The sequence below is a fragment of the Thalassophryne amazonica genome, chromosome 1 (genome assembly GCF_902500255.1).
Source record: "Thalassophryne amazonica chromosome 1, fThaAma1.1, whole genome shotgun sequence".
NCBI lineage: Eukaryota > Metazoa > Chordata > Actinopteri > Batrachoidiformes > Batrachoididae > Thalassophryne > Thalassophryne amazonica.
The window spans coordinates 152,677,782-152,705,069 of NC_047103.1; the positions used below are offsets into that span (position 1 = coordinate 152,677,782).

A 27,288-nucleotide genomic window follows, 5' to 3' on the forward strand; every position below is an offset into this window, starting at 1 on the left:
ACAATCTGGATGGTCTTTTTCCTCTTTTGTCCAGAGGACACGACGTCCATGATTTCCAAAAACAATGTGAAATGTGGACTCATCAGACCACAGCACAGATTTCCACTTTGCGCTTGTCCAATTCAAATGAGCTCGGGCCTAGAGAAGACGGCGGTGTTTATGGATGTTGTTGATGTATGGCTTTCACTTTGCATGGTAGAGTTTTAACTTGCACTTGTAGATGTAGCGATGAACTGTGTTAACTGACAAACAATGGTTTTCTGAAGTGTTCCTGAGCCCACGCGGTAAGATCCTTTATACAATGATGTTGGTTTTTAATGCAGTGCCGCCTGAGGGATCAAAGGTCACGGGCATTCAATGTTGGTTTTCAGCCTTGCCGCTTACGTGTAGAAAGTTCTGTGAATCTTCTGATTGTATTATGGACTGTAGATGATGGAATTCATACATTCCTTGCAATTGAACGTTGAGAAACATTGTTCTTAAACTGTTGGACTATTTTTTTAAGCAGTTGTTCACAAAGTGGTGATTCTCGCCCCATCTTTGCTTGTGAAAGGCTGAGCCTTTTGGAGATGCTCCTTTTACACCCAATCATGACACTCAACTGTTTCCAATTAACCTGTTCACCTGTGGAATGTTCCAAAGAGGGGTTCTTTGAGCATTCATCAACTTTCTCAGTCTTTTATTACAACCCCAATTCCAGTGAAGTTGGGACGTTGTGTAAAATGTAAATAAAAACAGAATACAATGATTTACAAATCCTCTTCAACCTATATTCAATTGAATACACCACAAAGACAAGATATTTAATGTTCAAACTGATAAACTTTATTGTTTTTGTACAAATATTTGCTTATTTTGAAATGGATGCCTGCAACACGTTTCAAAAAAGCTGGGACAGTGGTATGTTTACTCCTGTGTTACATCACCTTTCCTCCTAACAACACTCAATAAGCATTTGGGAACTGAGGACACAAACTGTTGAAGCTTTGTAGGTGGAATTCTTTCCCATTCTTTCTTGATGTTTAACTTCAGTTGTTCAACAGTCCAGAGTCTCTGTTGTCGTATTTTGTGCTTCATAATGCTCCACACATTTTCAATGGGTGACAGGTCTGGACTGCAGGCAGGCCAGTCTAGTACCCGCACTGTTTTACTACGAAGCCACACTGTTGTAACATGTGCAGAATGTGGCTTGGCATTGTCTTGCTGAAATAAGCAGGGACGTCCCTGAAAAAGATGTTGCTTGGATGGCAGCATGTTTTGCTCCAAAACCTGGATGTACGTTTCAGCATTGATGGTGCATCACAGATGTGTAAACTGCCCATGCCATGGGCACTAACACACCCCCATACCATCACAGATGCTGGCTTTTGAACTTTGCGCTGGTAACAATCTGGATGGTGTTTTTCCTCTTTTGTCCAGAGGACACGACATCCATGATTTCCAAAAACAATGTGAAATGTGGACTCATCAGACCACAGCACAGTTTTCCACTTTGCGCTTGTCCAATTCAAATGAGCTCGGGCCTAGAGAAGACGGCGGTGTTTCTGGATGTTGTTGATGTATGGCTTTCGCTTTGCATGGTAGAGTTTTAACTTGCACTTGTAGATGCAGCAACGAACTGTGTTAACTGACAATGGTTTTCTGAAGTGTTCCTGAGCCCACGCGGTAAGATCCTTTATACAATGATGTTGGTTTTTAATGCAGTGCCGCCTGAGGGATCAAAGGTCACGGGCATTCAATGTTGGTTTTCAGCCTTGCCGCTTACGTGTAGAAAGTTCTGTGAATCTTCTGATTGTATTATGGACTGTAGATGATGGAATTCCTAAATTCCATGCAATTGAACATTGAGAAACATTGTTCTTAAACTGTTGGACTATTTTTTCATGCAGTTGTTCACAAAGTGGTGATCCTCACTCCGTCTTTGCTTGTGAATGACTGAGCCTTTTGGGGATGCTTCTTTTATACACAATCACAACACTCACCTGTTTCCAATTAACCTGTTCACCTGTGGAATGTTCCAAACAGGTGTTCTTTGAGTATTCATCAACTTTCCCAGTCTTTTATTACCACTGTCCCAGCTTTTTTGAAACGTGTTGCAGGCATCCATTTCAAAATGAGCAAATATTTGCACAAAAACTATAAAGCTCATCAGTTTGAACATTAAATATTTTGTCTTTGTGCTGTATTCAGTTGAATATAGGTTGAAGAGGATTTGCAAATTATTGTATTCTGTTTTTATTTACATTTCACATAACGTCCCAACTTCATTGGAATTAGGGTTGTAATAGTCTAAGCTCCTTTGGGAACTCTGAGATGGGGGTGCATGTTTGGGGCTTCATTAATCCTGCCCAAGTCAAGCAGGTCTTGTCAGCATTCCACCTCTTTGCACATTAATGGGCTGGTTGGATGTTAGGCAGCGTTAAAGACTGCCAGGATGGTGACATCCAGACCTGCCAATTTGAGCTTCAAAGCAGCTGTTCTGAAAACATATGGATGATGTCACAGAGGGTTTTCCAGCATATACACAGCCTTTGCTATTCTTCCAAATCGACTGGTATCTTTTCCAAGCAAGACTCAACATAACAATCCAACAAACAGATGGAGGTGAAAGCAAAATGTCCTTGTTGCAGGAAAGAAATCAGAAGGGCTGGAGTGAGGAACGTCGTGCATGTGTGTACCTGTGCGCTACGTGTGTGAGAAAACGCAGACACAGCAGCAGACTTATTCTTTCCTGACTGAATGACTCACTCCGTCGTGCTTTTGGTATCCTGGCTATTTTCCATTTTATCTCTGCATCTTCCGCTGTGCGCTGGCATGTTCTCCCGTCAGCTGCTGAACACGATCAATGAACCAGATAATGCGATGAGGTCACACAGGCGGTTGCTTTGTTGGTTTATTAAATGTGGCTTTTGTTATCGTCATTAACCAAAACACACTGTTGGTTTCCTGCTGTTGAATCTCGGAATCTGGAGACCAGATGGATTTGTGCAGGTATGAGGAGGACAGGAGAACGATGCATGAAATGAGGCAATGAGGCTTCAAAGCCATCATCTGGTTTTGGTGCATGATACCCCCCCCCCCCCCCCCCCCCCAAAAAAAAAAAATTTATATATATATATATATATATATATATATATATATATATATACATACAATCCTAACTCACCTTTGGTCCAGGGAGTCCTTCTCCTATGGGGCCCCTCTCTCCTTGGATGCCCTGTGGCCCTTGAGGTCCCTTAGGAGAATACAAAATTCTAAATTACACTGGAGGAACAAATGAAACATTTTTATGTTATTCCTAGATTTTGGATAACATGCAAAATATACTAGTAAGTGAATACAGAATGAGGCACATGGTTTAATTAATCTATTCTGGTCTGTAAACACAACTCAAAAACAATAAATGCTATTATCTCATGATTCACCAAACTGAAAAAACATATAATGAGGCCAAACACACTAACATCTGATGAAATTTGATGCATCAAATCAGTTTAATTACAAACTTTGTTTTGCCTATGATATGTTACTTGCTGACTGGCCTGTGAACGTTTAAGTGATGATGGATTGGGAGCAGGTGTGGCTGTCATTAAGAGGGAAATTCTGTTTCTGTACAGGAACGGCTAATTCAGAGACATAAACCATTATTTTTTTGTATTGTTTAAAAGTGGTCACATTCTAAAACTCAACTACTGTAACACAGTTGCAACTCTACACAAACCCACAGCAAGGATTTTATGCGACTGTAACAGAAACAGACACTTCTTCTTTGCTTCTCTGTTGCTCTCAACTTATGTGTTTTTTTTTATATAAGGTTCCTTATCCCTGACAGTTACCATGTTTGTCCATTTCTTACATTTCCAAAGCATACTTCTGGTGGCCACCACTGCTTATTTAATTAAAAAGAGAAAAGTGTAGCAAGTAGAATTGATAATGTAGATTGAAATTATAATATATTATGTTATTATGAGGAAATATTAGGTATTGAGGGAGCTTTTCTTAATTAAAAAGTTTTAGTGAGACGAAACACATCTCATCTTTGACACACTACTGTATGTTGTTTCCCCATATGTATATGTTTTTCTTCTCCATGAAATTTTTATTTCACTCATTTCTGTAATTGTGGTCAAGGGTGGTTAAATTTGTTTAGACGGAGTAGCTTAGTCAAACAATGATGCAGTTACAGTTCAAATGTTGTATCCATCTCCATATTTCTTCACTTATTTTCACATTGTACTGTCAGTACTGACATTAAATGCCTTACAAAAATCTAATTTTACTTGGCGATAAACTACATGACAGAAATAGCGATGTTTTAACTTGTGCTTTAGTGTAACTTCAAATTTTACATTAAATCCAAATTCTGAGGCAGCTATTTTCAAAAATTTCAACACCTGCAGGAGAAATTGCGACATTTTGGTGTCAAACTCTAAACAGGGTTGAAACAAAAAACATACACTCTTGTGATTGCTTTATTCTCTCAGTATCTACTGCTATAAGCAACAGAATTGTTGTGTCCCACAGCTCTTGAAATGGAACAGTATCTCCACTTGGTGGACATTTAATGCTGGTGTCACAGACTGAACGATCTGCCCCTAAAATTGGTCAGCACTGCCTCCACTGCGCATGCGTGATTTCGGAGCTCTGAGACAGAGTCTCTTCACCCAAAGCGATCAAATGGATTAATGGGATTATTAACCATCAGATGAGAATGTAAAACCATTTAAATCATTCTAAAGTCAGTTTTAAGCAGAAATGAGGCTGTTTTAAGCAGAAACGAGGCGATACTTGGTGACGCTAGAAATGACCGACATGCAGTGAACGCATCAGCTTGCACCTCGTGTAGCTGTGGCGATCTGATCGCTTCCTCCGTCTTTTTGATGAAATAATACTGAATTTATGTGTAAATGATTGTTGCACAAAAGCTTCAGATATCTGTCACTGAGATAGATGATGACTGGAGTGTAGTTTGAAGCAGAAACAAGGGGATAATCCGCGAACCACGCATGTACAATGAAGGCAGGGTGGACTGAGTTTTAGGGGGGACCGTTTGGTCTGCGACACTGGTACAATAGAATTACTCCAAAAGCCCTTGTATATATTTGTTAGTAAGTCATCTTAAAAATGCCAAATCCAATTTTAGTCATATTTAGCAGGTACATTGGTCCTATGGGCAGCCGATCTGCTCTGTGTAAGCCTGATCCCCCCCAGATCTCAGAAGCTAAGCAGTGCGGGACCTGGTTAGTACTTGGATGAGAGACCTCTTTGGAACACCAGCAGCTGTGTGTGTTTCTCCAGGTAACACTGGAGTTGCGTCAGGAAGGGCATCCAGCGTAAAACCTGTGCCAAATATCAATGCGGATCTGGTTGGATCCGCTGTGGCGACCCCAAACACAAAAACGGGAACAGCCGAATGGACAACCAAACCAACCATTGGTCCTATGGATGCCAAGAAGTGATTTAATTTTAGTTGGGCTTGGTCATAGATCAAGGGTCAGAGATCGAGGTCAAATTTCTAGTCCAATGCAAATATATAGGAAAATACATAGGTAATATTATGGAAATGAGTTCATATATTTTATTGTTGGTGAACTTGACTGTTAAAAAGCTCATGTAACCTCCATGTCTGGTATCTGTAGTAAATGCAGGTGTGGCATCACTGAGTATTTTTAAGCTCTTTACTTTTAAGATTGCAAACATGAATATTTTGGGCTTTGGTGCAGTTTTAGATCATTCTTCAATGCTGCTACAGCACGTACAGTTGGTGTGATGAGTCCTTACTCACCGGTGGTCCTGCCTCGCCAATCCCCGGAGGACCCGGAGGCCCCAGTTGCCCCATGAATCCAACATCACCCTGTGGACAATCGAGCACGACAACAAGGTCAGACATACGTCGAGGCTTTCCTGATGTTATTTTCCAACACAGTAGTGTGGCAAAGTTCACCTTGGGTCCTGGCAAGCCAATCCCTGTTTCCCCTTGTATTCCAGGTGGCCCGGGAAGTCCCCGTTCCCCCTATAAAAGACAAACAAGGACAGACATGTAAAAACAACACACATCTGACTTTGCTGGTCTAATTTATGGGTCCTGGGATGACACAGCTCATAAGGCGACAGTTTAAAAGTTCCACACTTCTTTCCTTCTTTGAACACCCAAACGGTGTCTCTTTTCCTTCCCCTAACACCTCTGGTTCTAAAAGAGCTTTCAAACGTACTGTACTTGCAATCAACACTTATGTTGTAAAGAATGGTATTTTTCACATGGAAGCTGTAAATCACAGCCTGAGTGCGCGGCGGTGGCGGTGGGTGGGTGGGGTGGCGAGTCACAGCAGAAACATAAAGAAGGCGTGAAATATTAGCAGCTGCATACCGTCACAGCTTTTTCCTCCCTTTCTTTCCGCTGCTCTTTCAGGCAAGTTGGAACAATACTTAAAGCCAGACATTAGTCTGCTATTCAGGTGATATAGGATGACAGGCAGACATTCTTCCAAAATAATTAAGCAGGGAACACTTGGAGAGGAGTGCGGCCTCACGGCGCTATTGGCAGCTACAGAATTGGGGTGGGGGGACTTTAAAAAGCAGGAACACACAAACTAGCTGACAAGGTAATAACAGACGTGGTGTTTCAGAACCGCTTCAAATACTCCGACCATGACGGCTCATAATCATGTATGTGAGGAACGTCTGTCCAAAGGTCTGGTCACCAGAGTCGTCTCATGAGAAAGTCTCTTTGTGGCTGTAACATATGAGTGGAAGAGAATTCTGTGAACGTTTAAAGCACATTTTGTTTCTCACCTCTGCCTGATCTTGAGTAACATTCTATTTGTGCAGATGAAAGAGCTGACGGGGACACGCTTTCACAAAGCTGCAAAATAATTCAAAGCAGGCCCAAAACGTTGCAGCCCATATGCTTCAGCCATGCTATCTTTGAGATATGCATCTGGATTTGAGAATGAGAGTCACATTTGATCTATGTGTTTGTTCTGAGAAAAGGGCATGACTCTCTTTGGCACAAAGTGACTTCAGAACCTTATCAGACTCTCTTTTTGTGTGTGTGTTCTTAAAATATGCCAACAGTGACAAATGTAGCAAGATTTGGGAATACTTACTTTTTTGCCCATTGGACCTTCAGGGCCGATATCACCGTGTGGACCAGCCATACCCTGCATGTGGGCAAAATGGTAATGTTACACCAGTTTTTAATTGTATATATATTGGAATCAAATGTCATGGTTGTGACTTTGCCGTGTCTACTTTAAAGAACAGGTGGAATAGAGAGATATAATTTCATCCTCCTACCGTGCATCCAGAAAATATTCACAGCACTTTTTCCACATTTTGTTATGTTACAGCCTTATCACAAAATGGATGAAATTAATTTTTTTTTCCCTCAAAATTCTACTCACAACACCCCACAATAACATGAAAAAGTTTTTTTAAATTTTGCATATTTATTAAAAAACAAAACTAAGAAATCACATGTACACAAGTATTCACGCACTTTGCTCAATACATTGTTGATGCCCCTTTGGCAGAAATTACAGCCTCAGGTCTTCTTGAATATGATAACACAAGCTTGGTGCACCTATCTTTGGCCAGTTTTGTCCATTCCTCTTTGCAGCACCTCTCAAGCTCCATCAGGCTGGATGGGGAGCATCGGTGCACAGCCATTTTCAAATCTCTCCAGAGATGTTCAATCAGATTCAGGTTTAGACTCTGGCTGGACCACTCAAGGACATTCACAGAGTTGTCCTGAAGTCACTCCTTTGATATCTTGACTGTGTGCTTAGGGTCATTGTCCTGCTGAAAGATGAACCGTCGCCCCAGTCTGAGGTCAAGAGCGCTCTGGAACAGGTTTTCATCCAGGATGTCTCTGTTCATTGCTGCATTCATCTTTCCCTCAATCCTGACTAGTCTCCCAGTTCCTGCTGCTGAAAAACATCCCCACAGCATGATGCTGCCACCACCATGCTTCACTGTAGGGATGTGCCGGGTTTAATCCAAACATGATGCCTGGGATTCACACCTAAGAGTTCAATATTTTTCATCAGACCAAAGAATTTTGTTTCTCTTGGTTTGAGAGTCCTTCAGGTACCTTTTGGCCAACTCCAGGTAGGCTTCTGTGTGCCTCGTACTGAGGAGTGGCTTCTGTCTGGCCACTCTACCATACAGGCTTGTTTGGTGGATTGCTGTAGAGATGGTTGTCTGTTTGGAAGGTTCTCCTCTCTCCACAGAGGAATGATGGATCTCTGACAGAGTGACCATCGGGACATTGGTCACTTCCCTGACTAAGGCCCATCTCTCCCGACCACTCAGTATAGATGGGCAGTCAGAAGAGTCCTGGTGGATCCAAACTTCTTCCATTTATGTATGATGGAGGTCACTGTGCTCATTGGGACCTTCAAAGCAGCTGAAATTTTTTGAATGATTTGTACTTTAAGACAATCCTGTTTCAGGGGTCTACAAACAATTCTTTGACTTCATGCTTGGTTTGTGCTCTGACATGCACTGTCAGACAGGTGTGTGCCTTTACAAATCATGTCCGATCAAGTTCATTTACCCCAGGTGGACTCCAGCTAAGCTGTAGAAACATCTCAAGGATGATCAGTGGAAACAGGATGCACCTGAGTTCAGTTTTGAGTTTCATGGCAAAGGCTGTGAATACTTATGTACAAATGATTTCATTTTTTTAAGAAATTTGCAAAAATCTTTAAAAAGTTTTTTACATTGTCATTATGGGGTATTGTGTGTAGATGTTTCACGGAAAAAAATAATTTACTCCATTTTGCAATAAGTGCTGTAACATAAAAAAAATGTGGAAAAAGTGAATTGCTGTGAATACGTTCACAGTGTATTACATCATTTCAAGTCTAGGAGCAGGTGCAAGTGCCTTAGGTCATGACATATACCACACACCAGAAATGTCTTTGGCCTTTAGTGACAACCACTTGGGGAACTGGTGATCCATCCCCATGTCTAGATAACATCACCTTCACCTTCTCCAGCCACTGGGGATATCAACACTTTGGCACCTGCATACTGGATCATGCCCAGAGAAGCATACCACATGGCCAACATGTCATAGTCGATGCTGACAGTCATTCCAGTGGTACCCACAGATCCCCTGAAGAGTCTTACCTTAAGTCACTGGTTATTGTCAAGTTTCACAACTATGCATTAAGACATGAAGCACCAGAACTCTAAATACTTGGAACTTCATTCTCCCGCAAAGGTGTTGGCATCGCCAAACAGCTCTGTCGAGTGACATCATGACTCTACAAGCTTTTCCCTGCTGTCTACCAATCTCAAAGGCTGAAGACTCAGAGACATGAATGTCACTACTGAGACAAGTGAATGTCTCTACAAGTTCAAGACTCATACAGATACACATCTGATGGTTGAGTCCAAAAAATCAGTGGAAGGCTGGATCTTACTCACAAACCAACACAGTCAAATTCCTCAGTGAGATTCTGCTGCCATCAGAGTATCCACTGATACAGCAAAGATCACAGCATCATCCACCAAGTCAAGGCCAGTAAACCTTTATTCGCTAGCCAGGACCCAGGAGAACAGCATCTCCACCCACTCGGAAACATTTACCTCTGGAGTGGCCAACCAGTAGATCACGATCGACAGCTAAGTTCCAGTCGATCGCATGACACTGGTGCTGTAAAGGACAGTGCTGCTATAACAGATTGATGCAGAAGGTGGCAGCACTGCACCAATAAGGAACTCGACTGCCGTTAAACATGATAAAAGAAGAGGGCTCTTCTTCTTCTATGGTGCAGGGTGCAGAGGAGAAAAAAATTAAAATGAGAAAAAAAGTTTTTGAAGCAACATAATATCTTAAAGAGCTGAAATAAGTTCCACTGTGCACAAAAACAGTATGTACACATTTCAAAAGTCAGTATTTTTATTTATTTTTTGTGCATTTGTTGTGTTTGTGAACACAAATAGTGAGCTGTTAGCTCAGTTAACCTGTGACTATTAATTCTGTGATTTACTGCTTTTGTTAAAGATGATGACTGTGTGAGATTTTATTTTATTTTATTGTATTTGTGTGTTCATTTTGTGTAATGTTTACAAAAGTGACACAGGTGAGTCGTTTCTGTAACAGTTTATAAATATAATACAGAGATAAACTGTGACTATTAATACTGTGATTTCCTGCTTTTGTTAAAGATGACAGTGTTTGTGGTTTTATTTTATTTTATTGATTTTTTCGTTATTCCATGTGCAGCTGCAGGACTGCTGCACAGATGTTAGGTGGCTCAGCAGAGGTAAATTTCTGGAACGGTTTAATGAATTGTTGCCCAAAATTTAAAAAAAATTCTGAAACATTTAAACCATGCTGAATATGAACAGCTTTTGGAGGTGATGGTCTAGTGGTTAAGGTGTTGGGCTTGAGACCAGAAGATCCTTGGTTCAAACCCCAGTCTGACTGAAAAATCATGAAGGGCCCTTGGGCAAGGTCTTTAATCCCCTATTGCTCCCGATGTGTATTGAGCACCTTGTATGGCAGCACCCTGACATCGGGGTAAATGTGAGGCATTATTTGTAAAGCACTTTGAGCGTCTGATGCAGATGGAAAAGTACTATATAAATGCAGACCATTTACCATTTGGATTTAGCCTTTCTTATTTATTTCACTGTGTTGTTACAGGCCAGTCCTAAGCCTGCTTGTGCTTATTCTTTGCACATTTACTTCAATAATGCATTATTATTGTTAAAACGTTATCTTTGTGCCAGGAAATTATGTTATTATATTGGTGCACAATAAATCGCCGCTACGCTATGGCGTTCGATAAGGCTTGGTACAGTAGTGTTTAGAATAATAGTAGTGCTATGTGACTAAAAAGATTAATCCAGGTTTTGAGTATATTTCTTATTGTTACATGGGAAACAAGGTACCAGTAGATTCAGTAGATTCTCACAAATCCAGCAAGACCAAGCATTCATGATATGCACACTCTTAAGGCTATGAAATTGGGCTATTAATAAAAAAAATAGAAAAGAGGGTGTTCACAATAATAGTAGTATCTGCTGTTGATGATACAAACTCAAAACTATTATGTTCAAACTGCTTTTTTAGCAATCCTGTAAATCACTAAACTAGTATTTAGTTGTATAACCACAGCTTTTCATGATTTCTTCACATCTGTGAGGCATTAATTTTGTTGGTTTGGAACCAAGATTTTGCTCGTTTACTAGTGTGCTTGGGGTCATTGTCTTGTTGAAACATCCATTTCAAGAGCATGTCCTCTTCAGCATAAGGCAACATGAGCTCTTCAAGTATTTTGACATATCCAAACTGATCCATGATACTTGGTATGCGATATATAGGCCCAACACCATAGTAGGAGAAACATGCCCATATCATGATGCTTGCACCACCATGCTTCACTGTCTTTACTGTGAACTGTGGCTTGAATTCAGAGTTTGGGGGTCGTCTCACAAACTGTCTGCAGCCCTTGGACCCAAAAAGAACAATTTTACTCTCATCAGTGCACAAAATATTCCTCCATTTCTCTTTAGGCCAGTTGATGTGTTCTTTGGCAAATTGTAACCTCTTCTGCACATGTCTTTTATTTAACGGAGGGACTTTGTGGGGGATTCTTGCAAATAAATTAGCTTCACACAGGCGTCTTCTAACTGTCACAGCACTTACAGGTAACTCCAGACTGTCTTTGATCATCCTGGAGCTGATCAATGGGTCAGCCTTTGCCATTCTGGTTATTCTTCTATCCATTTTGATGGTTGTTTTCCATTTTCTTCCACACATCTCTGTTTTTTTTTGTGTCCATTTTAAAGCATTGGAGATCATTGTAGATGAACAGCCTATAATTTTTTGCACCTGCGTATAAGTTTTCCCCTCTCCAATCAACTTTTTAATCAAACTACGCTGTTCTTCTGAACAATGTCTTGAACATCCCATTTTCCTCAGGCTATCAAAGAGAAAAGCATGTTCAACAGGTGCTGGCTTCATCCTTAAATAGGGGACACCTGATTCACACTTGTTTGTTCCGCAAAATTGACGAACTCACTGACTGAATGCCACACTACTATTATTGTGAACACCCCCTTTTCTACTTTTTTTTACTAATAGCCCAATTTCAAAGCCTTAAGAGTGTGCATATCATGAATGCTTGGTCTTGTTGGATTTGTGAGAATCTACTGAATCTACTGGTACCTTGTTTCCCATGTAACAATAAGAAATATACTCAAAACCTGGATTAATCTTTTTAGTCACATAGTACTACTATTATTCTGAACACTACTGTAGATCTCGATACACTGTCAACTTTAAAAGTAGATCTCGGTTCACCCCTGGTTTACCTTCACATTCCTGCAATGTTCCCGTATCTTAGCTGTTTTACAGTCTTTAAGATTGCACCAATATTTGGTGGTTTGTAGTTGACTGGAAATTTTTAACTGGTACTGCATATAAATGCGTGTGTAGATAGATAGATAGATAGATAGATAGATAGATAGACAGACAGACAGACAGACAGACAGACAGACAGACAGACAGACAGACAGACAGACAGACAGACAGACAGACAGACAGACAGACAGACAGACAGACAGACAGACAGACAGACAGATAGATAGATAGATAGATAGATAGATAGATAGATAGATAGATAGATAGATAGATAGATAGATAGATAGATAGATAGATAGATAGATAGATAGATAGATAGATAGATAGATAGATAGATAGATAGATAGATAGATAGATAGATAGATAGATAGATAGATAGATAGATAGATAGATAGATAAAACCGCCAGCTATACCTGAGGTCCACGGTCTCCCCTTGGCCCAGCCCCGCCTTCAGGGCCCTTGAAAAAATAATTAAAATGCAAATGAGGAACATGTAGGTATTAACGTATGGAGTTGACACAATTGTATCAACTTATAAAGATCAGTGATTCCTATTTTACTAGAAAAGTGCATGAGTTCAGGCTGGGTTTATTGCACTGCATCACTAAGTGAAAACTGAAACACTGACAATAAAACTGCAACAGAAAATTGAACCTGAATTTGGGTTTGTTTTGGGTTATCGCGACTTTTAAGCTCAACATACTCTGTCTCCCTTAACACCAGGAGTGCCACACTCTCCTCTCTCTCCCTGTAAGAAAAGCAGAAAAAGGCAGTTTAGTGAGGTCTTAAATGTGGTATAATTTCTCACTTCTATTGAAATATCATGCATTTCCTATAAAAAGGGAGGAATTTCCAAGTCCAGTCTTTGGAGCGATGAAAGGCTTTAGTATTCCACCCCGGAACTCTTTTGACCTGCAACAACTACTGACGTGGGATTTTTATTGTGGCACTCATACAGGGTTGATATTCAACGTCATGATCTAACAATAGCTGTATACAAACTTGACGTTAAATTCAACAGAAGAAAAAGAAGAAATCGCTTCAATAAAACACAACACAATAATGAACTGATCGAGAGAAAACAGCCTTTCACAGTGTTTTCTTCTATAGGATTCAAACCTGTGGGGACATTGAGAGACTTTCAAGCAGAATCCATACAGTACCTTCTCTCCTTTGTATCCGGGCTTTCCCTGTGTGTACAAAACAACACATTGTTAGGTCAGGAGCCCAAACACCATCACACACACACCATCAAACAAAGCACATCTTTCTATGTACAGCAATAAATCAATAAAAATGGATTTTACTTGACACTATACTTGGAAACCACAGGAGACTTCCCTGTCTTCAGCCAAGCCCTCAAACTCTTGCAGGGGATACAGAGGTGTTCCCCAGACAGCTGGGAAACATAATCTCTCCAGCGTGTCCTGGATCCTTCCCAGGGCCTCCTCTCAGTTAGATGTGCCTGAAGGACCGGTATTTGAAAGACGGGGTCCTGCTGAGGAAATTCTACTGCAGTGAGGGGAAAGTATTTTACCCACAGGTTTTGGTGCCTCGCACATTCCGTAACTCTGTGATGGAACAATTACACGAGGGTGCGGTTGGTGGCCACTTCAGAGCGGAAAAGACTCTGGCACGCCTCAAAGCTTGGTATTACTGGTACAACATGAGAGATGATGTGACTCTGTGGTGCTGCACTGCACCAGTTGTGCTGCAAAAGCATGCCCTAAGAAAACACCCCAGGCAGCCATGGGCACAGTACGAGTAGGTGCTCCCATGGAGAGAATCACTGTTGATTTGATGGGCCCTTAAATGAGACAGAGAGACACAACCGTTTCGTCCTGGTTGCGCAGGACTAGTTCAGTAAATGGGTTGAAGTTTATCCAGTCCCCAACAAGCAGGCATCAACAGTGGCCAAGAAGATAGTTTCTGAATGGGTGTGCGGGTATGGCACTCCACAGTCTCTACACAGCGATCAGGGCACCAACTTTGAGTCAGCTGTTTTCCAGGGGATGTGTGAACTTGCAATTGCTGTTTCTTCCCCAGTCTGATGGGCAGGTAGAGCGTTTTAATGCCACTATACAGAAAATACTTGCCACCAAGTCAGAGAGATGTCACTGGGACTGGGATGTTAGGATCCCATATGCAGTCATGGCCTATCGTGGGACCAAACACAGCTCCACAGGTCTAACCCCGAACATGATGCTTATTGGGCGGGAGATCATGGAACCTGCTGATCTAGTTGCAGGCCCTCCGCTACATCAGTACTGCCCCCAATTTGTCCTGCAGCTCAGAGAATGGTTGGAGCTCACCCACCAGTTGGCAAGAGAAGGCCTGGGGAAAGCTGCTGAGAGTGCAAAGCGGCAGTACGACAAAAAGATCTGTCAACAACAGTATGAAGTTGACGCTGCAGTATGGCACCTGATCAAAGACACCAAGAGAATGAAGAACAAAGTGTGGAAGTTCCTGCCTGCCTACGAGGGCCCCTACTTTGTTGTGGCCCTGCTGGATGACTTAGTCTACCGTATTCAGAAGAGTCCAAAGTCCAACGGCAAAGTTGTCCATCACGACAAGCTAAAGCCTTACCACTCCAGGACTCCACTGGACAACAGCTGGGTCTTCCACGTCCTGGGCGCGCTGGCCCCAGTCGAGGTGCCACCCCCCTCACTTGATACAGACATGTCAGATGCAGACATCAGTCCCTTCAACCTCTGGGATGCTCCAGCTGAGCCGGAGGATTTTGCGGTGGATGCTGTCAGTGGTTCCAGTTCTTTGCCAACAGCTTCACCAAACAACAGCTGGCCTCATGACCACTCTATTCAGCCTCACGTGGACCAGGCTGACGACCCACCTGCTGCCGAGGGCCCTATCGGTGGTTCCCTTCTGAATTCTGTTCCTTCTTCAAGACCTCAGAGGGTATGTAGAGCACCAGACTGGTTGGGCGACTGAGTGAGTCACTAAAAAAAAAGTCCCTAAAATGTTCTAAAATGATGTTGTGAATCTTTGGGGAGTTCAAATGTTTATGAAGGTTTAACCTGAAGTATTTATAAGCTAAATTCTTATTTTGTTTATTATTTTTGTTTTTCTTAGTGCTGAAGCTAAATTTTGAGTAACATAGACACTGAGGAGCTGTATGTTGCTGTTCTCACCTCTTGTGCATAAGTAACTGCTTAATGGAGAGGAGAAAGAATTTGATTTGGGCTTTTCCCATTTGAGATGGGGATGCTGGTTAATTATTTCTTTTTTGGGGGGGTCTTAAATGCATAAAATAACCCCACCATGATGTTGAAATTATCTGTTGCTTGCCATATTATCCTCTTTGTACTGTATGTGTGCACTTGTTGAGCTATCGACACTTTGTCACACAGTTGTAAGAGTGAAGGATGTGCAGCTTGCTGTTATGTAACATTTTGTGGACATTCTCCATTCACCACAAGTTGACTTGAGGCTCATCCATTCAAGGACTGCCAGCAGAACGGATTGCAGCGTCGGCTCGTAGCCGCAGCGCGCCCGCCACAGGAAAAACACCTCTGTTGGAAGCCTTAAGGACAAGTTGGAACATGCCCAGCTGTTAAACAATTTCTCAGATACTCACTCCACTGAAAGCCATCAAAAGCCGCCTGGATTTTACAAATGGTTATCAACATGGAGGTGTTTTTCCTGTGCCGCCGCACCGCGCCGGCTGCGTCCCGATGCGCGGACCGTCCACACGTCTTTCATTAAAAAAATCTCCTTTAACAGTGGAATATCCAGATAAAATGCTGAAACCGACTTCTTCTGAAACTTCTGTTCTCTCATGACGTCCTGGATCAATAGAGCCTGAAATGTGGAGGTTTTCAGCTTGAAACAGGCTGACGATGGCGCCTGGGACCGCTGCACGACGTCCCGCTCCGTGGGAAGTCCTTAAAGCGACAGTATCACCTCAAAATCTCTCATCAGCCGTTCAAATTTTCACCGAAAACCAGCTTAATTTTTCGAACCGTTTCCACTTCGATGTGCCTCACAGGTTTAGAAAAAATTTTGATCAAACAAAGCGCCAGTCTCTCAGCAACTTCTCAGACAAAGGAATTCCGACGAGGGGCTGGACGACTCCTCCCACAAGGAGTGCTCACAGGCGAATGACGTCACCGACAGGCGTTGAAAAACTCACGCATGCGCACGAGGGTTCAAGCATGTTTGACGTAAAAACATATGAATGAAATCCATATTGTTTTTGAAAAAAATAAAAAGGACCTATACTTTATTGACAGCCCTTGTATAATGTTCTGTATTTCTTTTTCAGTATCATAAGTGTGCTGGAGTGATGTTAAGGGCCTACTCATCATCCAGAGTGGGGGGTAGTGTTACAGACTTAGCCTGTCACTTTAAGAGGTAGGCCTTGTGGGTAATGTATGCATAAAGCTGTGTTGCATTATGGGAAATGAAGTGCTCTTAAGCACCTCCTCCATTGTGCAGTGTGTGTGTGTGTGTGTGTGTGTGTGTGTGTGTGTGTGTGTGTGTGTGTGGTTGTTTTTTTTTTTATCTGAGTGTTATGAGTGGGACCGGAGGTGCAGGTTCTTTTTTCGGTGTTGGCAATGCAAGTGCATGTCCAGCCTGCAGCAGTCAGTTTTGAGAGAAGTTACAGGTAAGTTACAGCTAGTTATCAGCCCAGATCACACTGGAGGGACTATGTCTCTCAGCTGGCTTGGGAATGCCTTGGGGTTCCCCCGGAGGAGCTGGGGGAGGTGTGTGTGGATCGGGAGGTCTGGGCGGCTTTGCTTGAGCTGCTGCCCCTGCGACCTGACGTAGGATAAGCGGAAGAAAATGGATGGATGGATCAGCCTGAAGCTGTGGAGTGTCTGTGTTGCTGAAGTTTGGAAATAAAGTCCAAGTTCAAGTAAGAAGCTACGTTGTGCATGTGAGTCTGTCGGCCTCCACACATCAGAGTTACCTGGACAGATAAGGCAGTTACCAGCTGCAACGAGCCACGGATTCAGCATATAAACCAGAGGTTTCTCTACCACGGTTCAGAACCAGAGTCTGGAAGAAGGTAACACCAGTTTAGATGATCTCAATGCTCAAACTGAGGTTTTTGATGACAAAGTAAGTCCTACGCATGTCCTTAGATGTAAGTCTGATATAGGCCCTGAAGCTCACTGGGGGCTAAGTCAAGTCTGGGAGTGTGTGCTGGTGTAACGCTACACCACATCCGTGACACCATGCAAATGCCTTGAGTCCTGGATGACAAACACTTAGGTAGACAACTAGTCAATCCCCATATCTCTAAATTAACCATCTATCTGCCACAGCCAGGTGAAATGTGGAGTTCCTCCAACCTTCTGCAGCCACTCAGGCACTTGCGTGCCAGATCATGCATAGAGAAACATGCTGCATGACCAAAGTATCGAAGCTGATGTTTCCTCAGAATGCAACTGATATTCTTCATCTTAGACTCTCTAAATTAGTGCTTGTATTTCCAGTGGAGCCCAAGGATTCAACGAAAGACATTCTCTAAAGACATCTTGTCCTCATCTTGGATCACTGGTTAACATCCAAGTCTCATAACTATACAATAAGACAAGACACACTGGGACCCTAAAGACATGGAATTTCATTCTCCTGCAAAGACAGCAACATCACTAAACACCTCTGTCCAGTGACCTCATGGCTCCATAAGCTCACGATCTCAAAACCTGAGGACCCAGAGACATGAATGTCACTGCAGAGATAAGTGAATGTCTTCCTAAGTTCAACATTTTCACCACATACAGATACACATCTGATGGCTGAGTCATCAAGTCATTAAAAGCCTGAATTTTAGTCTTGACAATTGCAAACCCCGACACACTGATTCCTCACTCAACTTCTCAAGTGCTGCAGTCAGTGTATCCGTTGATTCTGAAAAGATCACAGCATCATCCGTGAAGTGAAGGTCAGTAAACCTTTATTCACCAACAAAAGCACACAAGTCACTGGTTTGCACAACCATACTCAACATCCAGTCCATGCAAGCACTGAATAGTGCAGGAGTGAGAACACATCCCTGAGGAACACCAGTTTTCACTGGGGAAAAAGTCAGAGTTTCTGCCTCTGTTCTATACAGCACTCACATTAATGTCACTCTCTGTGAGCTTTGAGGGAGCAAAAATTACTTCTTAAATAAAAGGAATATGGGCCCATTCACACTATGACGTGATGTGGCTTGACACTGCCCGATGCAGCAGATTCTCAAAATCTTTGTGAAATGCCAGAGAAGGCTTGCTAAAGGGGTCCAAAATTCCTGTCTTCAATGCAGGTCAACGTAGTTCAGCGGAGTTTGACGTTGTACTGTCAAAGCTCAACATTTAGGGACGTCCAGTAACTTACTATAGGATGTAGTTCAACCTTTGCCATCGAGGGCAGGTGCATTGGTAGCACATTTTGCTGAGCAGTAGTGTAACATGGCGGAGCTGATCTTTGACTCTACATTTGTGACATCAGGTGATATTGCTTATATAAATTTGACGTAACTCTACGATTACATCACTTGCTACTGGTGCATCGATGAGACAGGCTCTACATATTCCTTCACATTTCATATTTATCCATGTTTCTTTCTGCCCAAGAGATCCAGAGGAGGTGGTCAACTGCTCAAGCCTCCCATGTTAGCCACTGGAGGCCGGCGAAGGGGAACAGAGCAGTAACAGTGTACTAGTCGAGGTGACGTGGTGGTAGAGGAGCTCAATTCTTGTTGGCGGTTTCGTATGAATGTCGACAATATCAAGCATGTTGAAAATTTCATCAACGGTGCCTGACTGATGTCGAATTAGCGCCTGTGGAGTCTGGTGGACTGATGTCAGCAAATAGACAGACACCACAGGGTATGACAGGACCTCATCTCCAGACTAAAGGTGTCTTGACACTTGCACAAACTTGATCCCCGCACTGCCGTGCAATTTGTTGTGCCAGTGCGACCTACTTTGCCTCTCTGGATGCCGCACTTTGTCCCGCTTGATGACACGCTATACAAAATAATAATTTTGTAGTCGATGCGGCGATGATGCAGAATTTGGCTGATGAAACCATTCTTTCATCGCTCCCAGAATCACAGAAAATCATCTACAGCTGCAGGTTGTCTCATGTGCATCATGCAGTGGAGAACGCATTTGGAATCTTGTCTCCAAGGTAATTATTTATAATATATTGCAATAAATTGGTAAAACAGTTGCATTTCATTCCTTCTTATGAGTTAGATAATGTATCTGTAAAGTTATGTTTATTATAGATGTAACAACTCATCATAATCATTTAGATGTCCTGCACGCAATGACACGGATTGACACGCAGTGGTTTCGAATAGGTTGAGCAACGTTCATGATTAGTTCACAAAATGAATGCGTGCCAGAAGTTTTGAAGATTTCAAAATTTTATTTGCGCACAGTTCACGTGCAACTTGCAACAGTTTGGAATCAAATTTGTGCAAGTGTCAAGGCACCTTAAGGGTTTCAAACAGCTGATTTATCTCCCTGCACTCACCTCTGATCCTTCTCGACCAGGAAGTCCACTGAGTCCATTCTCACCCTGAAAGAACAAACCAAACAAACAAAAAGCAAAATTTTAGTTTCATTTGGCAAGACAAATCTCCTAGTTTGAACACATTTAAACCAAAACACGGGTAATGAACGGCTCAGCACCTTCTGTCCTTTCTGTCCGGGGCTTCCATCCTCTCCAGGTCGACCTTTCTTACCCTGCAGTCAAAGAAGCAACATATTTGGACTGTTAGTACGTCTACACAGGTGAGGCACAGGGGGTCTGCTGCACACACTGTGAGGCTCCTCTGCATCTTTTCATGCAGGCTCATATGCTGTGGTCACAGTTGCAGGCTGTTCTGATTGTTTCATTCATCTTTTTTTTTTCCTGTTTTTGGCTGGACTCTGGTTCTGTCAGTGTGCATCCACTGTCCGTGATGTGAAACAGCTTTTCTTCCGAGCACGAGGATTGAAAGGGTAATTATTCTCTTCCCCATCCTATGAAACAAGATCAAAGCAAAACCACGCTTCTAATTTTCATGGAACCCGTCTGAGTAATAAAAGGAGGTTTCACATCTCGGCACAGCTTTGGTGTGCAAACTGTGTTGCTTGCAACTTCATATCTGCAAAGCCTGTGAATTGAGAAATCCACCAAGTTTTTCAAAAGCCACGATTCTCCTGATTTCTCATGTAAATATGTGTTCAGGCATGTTCACACTCATGTGGAAGAGGAATGTGAGACATTTGGTGTACTGTCACTTCTGCAGGGAATCACAACTTCTCAAAACTCCAAGATTTACTAACTATCCCCAAAAACCTGCAATTATAGAGCCTGTTAGCATTAACAATGCCTTTGTAGACTCTGTTGCACATAACAAAACTTCAAAGGTAGTTGTGCACTGGGGCAGAAGAAGAAAAATAGATGTGGTTTCCAAAGACAGATGTGATCTTAAAGCATGCACCAGAGGCGGGCAAATACCAGCTACATGGGATACTCACAGGAGGGCCGCTGGGACCTCGCTCACCCTTCTCACATGCACAGATGCTCTGGGCCAAAGGACACTTCAAACACAATAGAACAGTCAGATGGTTCATTTGCATACACAAATCAAGATGTGCATAAATATTGCATCTCCAGTGCTCACCCCTTCATCTGCCAACTCAGTCTGTAGAAAAAGACACACAAGAATGTCAAGATTCTGTTTAAGCCATCACAAAGCACATCATAAAGGAAATATGGTGATATATGTGAAAAATTCTAAATACCAAATAATTTACAATACCAAGTGCAAACATTACATTACAGTGCAAATATGTGACTTTGAGGAAAACATTATTTTGGATTTTTCTGCATTCAAGATCAGTTTGAATTTCTCCAGACGACACTGCACTACATCAAAAGTGGACTGCAAAAATTCATATGCCTGTCACTGAGTTTGAACAACAATAGATTACAGTGTCATCAGCATAAAGATGATAGAAGGCATTTGATAGGTTTGCACACAGATCAGTAGTATAAATTATGAGCAAAATGGTTCCTAAATCTGAGCCCTGAGGAACACCTTTCTTGACCACAAGGAAGGTGGAATTAACACCAGCCATCTGAATGCACTGTGCCCTACTTGCTAAATAGTCTGCAAACGAAGAGACAGCGTGGAGACACCATGTGTGGAGACACCATGTTTGTAAATAACTTCTAACAAGAGGCCGTGATCCACAGTATCAAATGCCTTCAAAAGATCCAGAAACAGTGCAAGAGATCTACATCATATGGTAAATTCTGTGAATAATTCATCAAAATTAAAAATGATACACCAACTCAGTGTCACGACCTTGAGCTTCATTAATAATATAATTTACATACACACACAGTTAAAGGAGATTTACAAAAACAAGGTTTCTGTTTTTAGAAGACAGAGCAGCAAAATTTACCTTGAACCTGATAAAAATTGAAAGATAGAAGCATGAACTTGAGCTTCAACAGCATTCTAGTTAATGCAGATATGCTTAAAATAGAGAATTTAATTAATTAAGCTTGATTTTAAAAAGAACATAAACATGGATAACACTTGACCAACAACAAAGAGTGAGTCAAATAAAATGAGCTACAATTGCATTCTAGTTTAAAAATGCTTAAATCTGGAATTTGAAAAGTGAAGTTTCATTTAAACATACACATTAATATCACTGTGTGATATTGGGCCTAACAAAAAGTCAGTCAAAACAGGAGAAAGAACTTGAGCTCCAAACTGTACTAGTTCATCCACAGATGCTTAACTATGAAGTATTCCCAAAGATTAATTTATTTTTTAAAAAGCATTAATATAATTCAAGTAGGTCAAAAACAGGAGAGCAACCTTGAGATTCAGTTGTATTCTTGTAAATCTAAAAATGCTTAAATATGAGGGATTTAGAAAGTGAAGTTTATAAAAAAAGAAGCTTTAGCGTGATCATCTGTAATGTCTGTTTCAGCAAATGCAGGTCAAAACAGGAGTAAGACCTTGATGTTCAGAAGGATCCCAGTCTGTGTGATCCCAGGTGTTTATACAAAAAGGATTTGAAAAGTAAAGCTTAATTAAAAAAATTAATAAAAAAAAATGCATGAACCTCATTTCCTGTGACACCTGACCAATAGCAGAAAGTAGGTCAAAAACAGATGTATGACCTTGCGGTTCAATGACATTGCACTTTCCCAAAAATGCATAAGCATGTGCAATTTGATAAGTAAAATTTGATTATAAAAACAGCATCAATGTCATTTCCTGTGAAATCTGAGCTACAACAAGTAGGTCAAAAATCAGACTATGACCATGAGCTAATATCCTAGCCAGAACTGTTTTGAAAGTGAAGCTTAATTTCCTGTGACATTTTCCACAGTAAAGAGAAGTAAAACCTTGAGCTTCATTAACCTTGTAGTGTATCCAAAGATGCTGAAATATAAAATTAAAAAAATAATTTTTTTCCACAAATGGTATGTCTGTGATGTGTTGGATAGACAGAAAGAGATAAAGAAGAAAGTCCAGGCAGACATCTCGGGTATAATGAAAGCCCTCAGGGCCCTTTTGACCCAAGCGGTACAAATGAAGTGAATAACGCGATAAGGACTGTTCCAGGTTACAGATACCGCAGTTGGAGCTTTCACCATCCTAGAGTTCCTCACATTTTCACTCACATCTTTCCAAAGCTCCAGTTTTCCCCCCCACGGGTTTCTTTTGTCCTAACATGAAAGCTGACCACAGAAGGCAGCATGGCTGAAATTCCACCAAGGCTAAACCCAAACCACATGCAATGATTAGTAAAAGAGCCCCTCTTAATCTCAGGGGACGTTTCTGCATGACTAGGGAAGGGTGTCTGAAGTCAGCGTAGACGGTCCATCCTCAATAAAACGACCAATGCAGTGAAACACTGAGACGAAGGCACACCAGAGGTAAAAGATGGCTCCTTAGCTGGGACAGGGGCACGTGCTTATGACATACAGATGCTGCCCGTAACCGGGCAGTAAGATGAAAGTCTGGTTGGAAGCTGACTGCTGCTGGGCTGTCGAATACAAGCTGTCAAGTTAAATGTGATCAATGCTCAGCTAATCCAGTCCGCACTCCTGTGTCAGATGTGTAGATACCCTTCATCATATCTGGATGTGAAGCACCTGTGTCAACAGTAAGCCAGAGCTTGAAGTGGTTCTCAGATGATGCAGCATATATGAGCGATCCTGGTGGACTTCTTCACTGCACCTGATTTTCCCACAAAGAGATTTAATGCAAAACATATGTTGAAGCCGAAAAAGCAGGCTGTTTCTCCAAGACATTGCAGAGCAGCACATGCTCTAATAATCTTTGTGGAAACTCACCAACAGTCAGCGGAAGGAACGCCAGTCACTGATGTCATAATAACTAAAAATAGAAATACGTTTCCTAGTTGATGCTACGGAGTCAAGGTCTTTGAAGATGGTGATACCTTTGCAGAAGAATGAATGTTCCGGTCTAGGCTACATCTAAATAGTCATACTAGCTTATGTAGTGGGCATAAAGCCGCATGTCACGGTTAGTAGGGTATCCAAATACTCAGCAGGTATTTAGTAGTAGCTGAAAAGTACGTAGATGATCTACTTCCTCCGTAGTGTGCAAACAAGCTACACTACAATGTCCCATGATACAGCTGAAGCTTGGTTACTGGACAACAAGAACCTCCTGGGAAAATTCTAAGAAGATAGTGAACATACATGAAAACAGTTGCAGTGTCTAGGCTTGGCATCGTTTAGATATACTTTTATTAAGTATCAGGACTAATTTAATCAGTCTGCTGTAGCAAAATAAACTTTTTTTGTGCATACGTTTGTATGGAGGTACTGCATCTGAATTGTGTCCCTACTACTCTCTTGCTTACTTATAGTATATACTACAGTAATGGTTGGAAATAGTAGTAGGTTCCAAACCAACCTTGGTGCATACAGAGTATTCATATGCAGGGTTACTGTATGGTCGTGAGACTTGGACACTACCCAGTGATCTAGGGAGACAGCTGAATGTCTTTGGTACAAGGTCTCTTTGGAGAGCTCTTGGGCACTACTGGAATGACTTTGTGTCACACTAGCCTTTGCTAACAGTGACTTGGGTGAGGTGTGTTACTCATGTACGAAGTGATTTTCAGCCACAACTTTGGTCATGTGGTGCGTTTCTCTGACCATGATCCAGTACGCAGGTGCCTCAGTGTTGAGGTCCCCAATAACTGAAAAAGGCCAAGGGGACGCTCACATTTTACCTGGCCACAGCAGATATTTGCTTCTTTCAAGAAGTGGGGAAGGACTGGTTGTTTGTCTGACTATAAAGGACCTGGGACGGTGCACGCTCAGAGACCTGACCTGAGTCGCTGACTCCACAAACAATTCATTTTATTTATATAGCACCAAATCACAACAAAGCTGCCCTAATGCGCGTCACATGGGTAAGGGCTAAACTTACATTGTCTAAGAACAAGTTGACAATTTCACATTTTTAGTGTTATTTCAGAATGAATATTACATTTTTATTAATTTTCCAGTTATGCATTAAGCAATGAAAACAGATCTGTTGAAGCAAGTAGGTGTTATTTGGGTACAATAACCTAATAAACCAATACACTGTGTTAAAGAGAGCACAGAGGAAGTAGTTTTGCGTTGTACATTAATTTGCTGTAAGTGTATTTGCTGCTTTTTGCCTATTAAAACCTGATAATCAGTTAACATTAGGGCTTACAGTGAAGTGTTGCTTTTCTCAGCATGGGGCAAATACTGCACCCCACATTATACCCTCCAGATTGATATCTATCAAATCATGAATTTAAAAAAAAATTCAAATGTAAAAGGGCTCAGTCCTGCAGGTTAATTTTTAATTTAGGTCAAAAAATCCAGAAAAAAAAAAAAACTAAATTGTCAATTCATGAAACTGTTTGCTGGCATGATGGAGATGAAGACTAGAAGAAGTTGTGCTGAATGAATCTCCCAACCATTTTCACCATCTAAAACTCTGCATGTAATCTGATCTCTATATCAGTTTGTTTTTACTCACTATCTCCTTGATAACTTTGTCCACGATGCCTGGATCCTGCAGATTGTGAAGGTAGCGTGAGGCTGGAGCACTGGCAATTAGTCGCAACTGGGCTATGTTGGCAGGTTCATTGGCTTCAGGTGTGATGCCTATAGTGAAAAAACGGACACCCTGGTTCTTTGCATCAGCTACAGCTGAAAATAGGTCCGGGTTTCTGGGGTGAGAGATGCCATCGTAGAGCAGAATGGCCACCTTGACGCTATTGGAAGTGGACTCTTCCAGGTAGATGCGCGTCAGATTGGTGATGGCGTAGGTGGTGTAGGTACCGTGGCCAATATACACAATGGGAGCTATTCGGGCCTTGAAGTCTCGGGGGCCCTTCCACTGCTTGAAGGTCTGCTCTATGATGACATGACTGCTGTACTGGAGGACAGCGGCACGTGAGCGGAGACCCCGGCCAGTCTGCAATCGGAGGTCCTGTAGCCGGTCCATCACATCTGAAGCAAAGCGCTTCTCCTGGTCATGGTTGTCCTTGGCGCTTTCTGAGCTGTCAATCAGAAAGGCTAACTCCAAACTGCAGTTTTCATCAATGACTGCTGAAAAGGAAGAAGAATGGCCTGTTTACTAAACATAAAATAGCAGGTAATAGCACAAAGATAAATAAGCAACTATTTCTGATCTCGTTCTTCACAGTTTGCAAATAAATCTAAACTGATCACATTGAAATGATGAGCAAGTTACTTTACAATGCTACTAAAAGTCAAGTTTTACTATATGTGCAGCACCTTCAAAAAGGCTAAAAGTAATTTATGGACCATTTTAGTGCCTATCAGCCTTTTGGGAAGACTGAGAGAATGTTCATACGTAAATGTCAAAGTTCAAGAAGAACAAAAGCATCTCAACTTGCTGCACCAACCTCCAGCAGTGAACAGAGGGCACAGATCCCATACAGACTGAGTGTAAATCACATTAATCTTCACGGAAATATGCCACAGAAAGAATGTGCCCGGGGAAGCGAATTCTGAGTGGATAAAACATTTGCGCAACAGCGCAAAGAACGGTCACCCAGGAGATGGATGGTTTTGGAAAAAAAACACGTTTCGATAAGATCAAGTGGATTGCACCCTCTGGCGACGTCCTTGCTAAGTATCACATTATGTTTATGGGTTTTTCCAGTCAAGAAAGGAAAAAAAAAACACCTGTGCAAAGATGATACTTGAGGTAGATCAGTGGAATCGCACCAACAAACTGACTGTATAGTGCCTCATAGTGGAAGCTGTAAAACTACTGCATATTATCCATCTACTTTACACTTACATTGGCCATTTTGAGGTACAGAATTGGGCAAATAGAGTTTACTCTGCTTCTTGTGGATCACCACCTCATCTTCATAGTCCTCTTCATAGTCCTGTGCCTGAAGAGCCTGGAGCCCAAACAGCAGCAGGAGCCAAGGCAGCGAGGGGGACATCTCCACAACTTCCCTGACAAAAAGGACTGGGAGGGGGACAAAGGGGTGAGGCTAAGAAGGTCAATCCTCACAATTGAACACCTTTAAAAAAAAGTTGCACATGCTCTGAACAAGCTTTAACAAGCACGATTGAGTCAGCCATCAAGCATGCATACCTCTCAGAGCTGCTGAACTCCGTCCTTAGTATGCTTGCTTCTGTTGAGCTTCAGCAACAGCAAATTCATTCAGAAGATGGCATCAAATAAGAAAGCGAGAGGTTGTTCATTCACAACACACAGTAGGTGTCCATGTCGTGAGCATCAACTTGTGTCCTCTTCGATCTCAAGGTGATGAGTCCGGAGGCTGAGTTGGTACCATGTAGGGACACCAGCGGTGTGTTGCCCAAACTTTAGACTCTGTCTGACATGAATTTGCTCAAACTCATTCTG

General features: G+C 41.9%; 1 protein-coding gene across 1 annotated transcript in view; it reads right to left on the reverse strand.

Annotated features, from left to right (window-relative positions):
* Positions 1-26,889, reverse strand: part of LOC117515755 (collagen alpha-1(XXVIII) chain-like) — an 88,276-nt gene extending 61,387 nt beyond the window's left edge. Inside the window, 13 exon segments of the mRNA XM_034176465.1 lie at positions 3,167-3,235; positions 5,786-5,854; positions 5,945-6,013; positions 7,107-7,160; positions 12,797-12,841; positions 13,087-13,131; positions 13,547-13,573; positions 19,878-19,922; positions 20,036-20,089; positions 20,870-20,932; positions 21,016-21,036; positions 25,414-25,988; positions 26,710-26,889. Coding sequence (XP_034032356.1) covers positions 3,167-3,235; positions 5,786-5,854; positions 5,945-6,013; positions 7,107-7,160; positions 12,797-12,841; positions 13,087-13,131; positions 13,547-13,573; positions 19,878-19,922; positions 20,036-20,089; positions 20,870-20,932; positions 21,016-21,036; positions 25,414-25,988; positions 26,710-26,860 — 1,287 coding nt within the window. The 5' untranslated portion in view covers positions 26,861-26,889.
* Between the last annotated feature and the right edge of the window lie 399 nt (positions 26,890-27,288).